We start from the raw sequence: 4,984 nt of genomic DNA, 5'->3' as shown, positions 1-4,984 counted from the left end.
GTCCAATAGTTACTGTCATTTGGTTTCTTTCGCGTCTTCTGAATGTAGATGAAGACGACCACGAACAACTTACAAAGTTTCCGTGTTTGAGTGTCATATTTTCTGGGGTTTTACTGAAAAGTTCCTTTGGCTCCTCAGCACGATGATCCCTTTATTTTTAGAAAAAAAATCAAATTTACAAGTTATAAAAAATCTTAAAATACACCGAGGTTCTGCAACAACATAATGCCAAGAACTAATCGAGAATGATTTCCACATTAGATTTCTCCATCGTAAATATCGTTTGCTGCACTGCAATGGCTTGTCAAATTAAACTGATGTTTCTCCCTAGTGATTTTCCTTTCCATAAACCATCCCAAAAATGATGTCTATGAACTATGCAATAAGGTTGCCACATTTCTTCATTTGGTTATTTTGTTAATTAAGGCAATGCTAAAAACTATTTTGAACAATTATACGTTTTTTTGGAGTTTCATTATATTTCCCAGTAGATTGGTGTAAGAATATGTTTTGGTAAATTTACATCATTCTATGACTTCCAAAGTTCTCCCTCGTGATGGAGACGCGTGCTGCACATACATGATTACCAGTCTATTAAAATTGAAGAAAGAAAATTGGTAAGCATGGATGAGATGTGAATTGAAAGATTTAGAGTTGATGAAATTACAACTCCACAGATACAACTGACATTTACATTTAGATTTGGATTTTTGATATATGATGCGGACATGAAGGAACTTTCTGGTTATATAACAGTGATCTACTGAATATAACTAGTACATTTGTGATTTTTTGGTACGGCAGGTCTAGAAGGACGTCGCAGACAACATCAGAAGATACAATGAAAAAACAGTACTGTACTAATTAACTAAGCACATGTGAAACCTTCTGGATTCTGAAGCACTCTGTTTCTTCAGTTCCTTGATTCATTCTTCAGCAGATAGGCAGGGGCTCACCGTTCCACTCCTTGAGGCACTCAAGCAGCGAGTCGATGTGTTTCCCCTTGTTCATGGCCACAAACACCTTGTCCACCTCTTCACCAGGAGACCTCGTCTTCTCTCCGGTCAAGTACTCGGTTCCGAGCTCTTTGCGCACGAAGCGATACAGCGGGTATGACCGGCATTCGGCGATGCGATTCTGCTGCGCGGCGGTGCCATTCTCCACGGCACACCGGGCTGACTCGACCTCCCTTGGAAGCACCGCACGGAGCTCCTGCTCGAATGCAGCGAGCTTGGCGAACACCGACGTCTGCACATCCCGCTCGGCCTCGCCATTGGCCAAGGCGTGCTCCACAAGAACTGCACGCATCTTCTGCATCAGTGGGTAGTTAGCGCTGCAAGGGTCGTCTGCGTAGGCGAACACCGCCTCGCGGTCGATCGTCAGGAGCAGGTCCTTTTCGCAGAAGCGCGCGCTGTGGAGGTGCCCATTGTCATTGGTGCTGAGGGTCTTCCTAGCCACCAACTTCACACAGTTCTTGACAGCATTTTTGACATTCTCCTCGAGGTGGCGGAGGTCGATAGCTTGGCACAGCGCGACCAAGAATGTCGATGACATGAGCTTCAAAATATCGATGGCCTCAGCGGTCTTCCTGGCGGAGATGAGACCGAGAGAGTTGACGTCTTGGTTGTGCTGCTCCGCGCTCTGCACATGGTTAGTCACAGGGTTTCCCAAAAATTGGAGCTCGGAGCAATACGAGGCCATGGCAATCTCAGCACCCTTGAATCCATAGTCCAAACTCGGGTTGCGCCCACCAGAGAGATTGGAAGGCAAACCATTGTTGTAGAGGTCATTCACTAGCTCCGAGAACTGGGCAAACATGAGCTTGCCGATCGCAGCAATGGCAAGCCTGGTGTTATCCATGGACACACCGATGGGTGTGCCCTGGAAGTTGCCACCATGGATGGCCTTGCCTCGGGAGACGTCGATGAGCGGGTTGTCGTTGACGGAGTTGATCTCGCGCTCGATGGACTTGGTGGCGGCACGGATAACCTCAATCTGAGGGCCTAGCCATTGCGGCGATGTTCGAAGGGCATACCTATCTTGCTTCGGCTTCATCAGTGGGTCGAGCTCGCCGAGCTTCTTCGCGAGCATCATGTAGGAGCTTCCTTCAAGGATGTGCTCCATGATAGCCGCGGCCTCAATCTGACCAGGGTGGTGCTTCAACTTGTGCGTGAGGTGGTCGGTGTACTCTGGCTTGCCGTTCATGACCTCACAGAACACAGCCGACAAAACCTCAGTGAGGACTCCAAGGATGTTAGCCTCGAAGAGCACCATGGACGCCAGCCCGGAGCCCACCGCGGTGCCGTTGACCATGGCAAGGCCTTCCTTAGGCTGCAGCTCAAAGAAACCGTGCTGGATGCCAGCGATTTTGAATGCCTCTGCAGCGTTAACCTTCGTGCCATCCGGAGCAGTCGCCACAGAATTTGGGCGGCCGGTCACAAGGCCCGCGATGTAAGATAGCGGGACCAGGTCACCAGATGCCGTGATGGTGCCCCGAAGCGGTAGGCACGGTGTCACGTTGGCGTTGAGAAGCGTGGCAGTCGTCTCAAGGATCTCAAAGCGGATGCCAGAGTAGCCCTGGAGCAGGGTGTTGACGCGGACAAGCATGGCCGCCCTCGTCGTTGCAGCGGGCAGGACGTGGCCATCGCTGCCGGTGCCGAAGGCTCCTGCATTGAGAAACCTGATGAGCTCTCTTTGGAGAGCGCCGCCCTCCTTGGTCCTCCGGTGGGAGGTGGCGCCGAAGCCGGTGGTGACACCGTAGCTGTCGGTGCCATTGGCCATGCTGTTCATGACCCAGTCGCTGCTCTCCTTGACGCGTCCGCGGGCGGACTCGTCGAGCTCCACCCTGGTGTCGGCGCCGGCAGCCACCGCAGCGACCATGGCGATAGTCAGGCTGGCGCCTTCCATGGTCACCAAAGGGCGGCGGTACTCCTCCACCATTCGCTTCACGGCATCAAGATGGCTCCCAGACAGCTCCTCGGCTGCTTTCCCCCAGTTCAGAGGGTCGGCGCGAGCCGGCTGTGCCACGCACAGGCCATCGCCGTTGGCGGCAACGTTCTCGGACTGCATGGATATTTGCAAAGAACTACTAGAGCAAGTAAGCTAGCTAGAGGCTGCTTGGTGTGTGTGTATCTGGATTCTGAAAGTGTTGATCCTTGCAAAGAACTACTAGGAGTAAGTAAGACTGAAGAGGAGCTCGAGTTGCAGAGGAAACAGGTGAGGCTCTTCTTGGAGGGGAATGGAGGCAGGGCAGGGATTAAATAGGCAGAGCAGGGTAGGTGCGGGTCTCGGGGTGTGGGTTGGTATGGCCGTATGGACCTGGAAGGCGAGGTTGACCACTGGATGTCTGGATTGGTCATTGGTGAGTGGAGCTCCAGTGGCCATGAGCCATGACGGCGTACGGACCGGGTGGTGGCTACGTAGAAGAGCGCGTTGGCGTCTTCGTGGCAGGGGGTTGGTGCGCGGGGAGGCGGAGGCCGAGCGCTGCTGAGTTAGTCCTCTTCTATTTCCAGTTCAAATGACAGGCGCTCGTCGTCTGAAGCAGAGAGATGCACTGCTGTGCGCTTCTCATCCACAGTAATCTATCATTGGCAACGATGGTATGAATTGATGAACACCAAAACAATTTTGTGAGGTTTATTTTCCGGTACGTGGTCTCATACTCACATGGTCAAGCTTCTAGTATGTCAGCATTAATCATGCACCATACTCTTAATAACTTAGAGCATCTCCAATATCATTGCTATATTTTGGATTGCTAAACTGGGTATAGAAAGAGCAGCAAGAAGGTTTAGTAATCCAGATCTTCTTTTTTCCCCGCTTTGCTAGCCTTTTTATAGTAGGATTACTAAACTAGAGTGGTAAGATTTATAGCAAGATCTAGATCACGGGCTACCTCGCGCAGCTTGGTCCGTTCGGGGCAGTCTCGTCGGCCGGTGGGCGGCCTCAATCCTTCGAGAGGCGTGTGTTTGGGTGGAGCAAGGTGGTGCGGGCGACTGGGGGAATGACGTGGCTAGGTGACCGTGAAGTTGTGCTCGTTGCGGTCGCTGGGGTGGCCGGACTCGTGCGAGCTGCTTGTCGTCTCCGATGATAGGCGAGGGTGGGACCCCTGTGGATGCCAGGGCGGCGGCCCTGGTCGGTGTGAGCAGCGGTGCTCCGACGGGGGCCGTTGCTCGGGTGTTGCCCGGTGGTTATGGTCGCATGGGCGGCGTTATGGCTGGGGAGTGGCTAGAGATGGGTGTGGCCAGCAACTCGTCACCATCAGGTTCGGATGCGGACTTCTTGCCGGGGTGAAAACCTGCCTGGCGTGTCCGGGACCGGCGGCGGCTACACCCTTGGGCGCCGCTTTCTTCTTGAAGATGTTGTCGCGGCTACTCCCTGTTCGTCCTGTTGCTCTGGGTGAAAGCCCTAGATCCGATCAGATCAGGTTGCGGCGACGCCCATGAGCGCCGCTTCCTTCTTGAAAGCGCCGTCTTGGAGCCCATGGTTTGTCTCTCTATCGACGGTGGTGTTTGCTTTGGCGATGAAGCTTCCTAGAAGCAAAGTCTGCGACGGTGGTGTATGCGTCTTGGCGTGGTGCAGCATCTGTTAGTGCGCCGGCTCGGGCTCTAGGGAGAGCTCCGGCCCGTTGACGACGACGTCTCTTGTTTGTCCAGGGATAGGGGTCCCCTCTGACGACAGAGACCGAAGGCGGGACGACAATGATCTGGTGTCCAACATGTTACTCACCTTCTCCGGCATAGGTCTCCTTAGAAGTTTCTAGCTTTTTGTTTGGCACTCCGGTTGACCCGGTTTACTTATGATGCCTAGTTCACTTCATGCTTATAGTTTTATCTTTGGGTGTGTTGGGTGTTGTTGTAATCTGGATGAGCACTATTGTACCTTTGTGGGGATCCTGGACTACCCGTCCGAAATACCCGTTATGCATTCAACTCACGATTCCATGATCAGTGCACCGTGAGCACATAACTGACATCCATTACAT

General features: G+C 52.6%; 1 protein-coding gene across 1 annotated transcript; it reads right to left on the bottom strand.

Annotated features, from left to right (window-relative positions):
* Positions 1-676: 676 nt before the first annotated feature.
* On the bottom strand, positions 677-3,201 carry LOC124667241 (phenylalanine ammonia-lyase-like). Its single transcript, XM_047204546.1, has one exon. It carries the CDS (start codon positions 3,067-3,069, stop codon positions 934-936), a length of 2,136 nt encoding a protein of 711 aa, XP_047060502.1. The 5' UTR covers positions 3,070-3,201; the 3' UTR covers positions 677-933.
* Positions 3,202-4,984: the final 1,783 nt, after the last annotated feature.

This window comes from Lolium rigidum, chromosome 6 (assembly GCF_022539505.1).
Source record: "Lolium rigidum isolate FL_2022 chromosome 6, APGP_CSIRO_Lrig_0.1, whole genome shotgun sequence".
Lineage (NCBI taxonomy): Eukaryota > Viridiplantae > Streptophyta > Magnoliopsida > Poales > Poaceae > Lolium > Lolium rigidum.
Note: the sequence above shows the minus strand (reverse complement) of the source record. Positions and strands in the feature narration are given on the sequence as shown.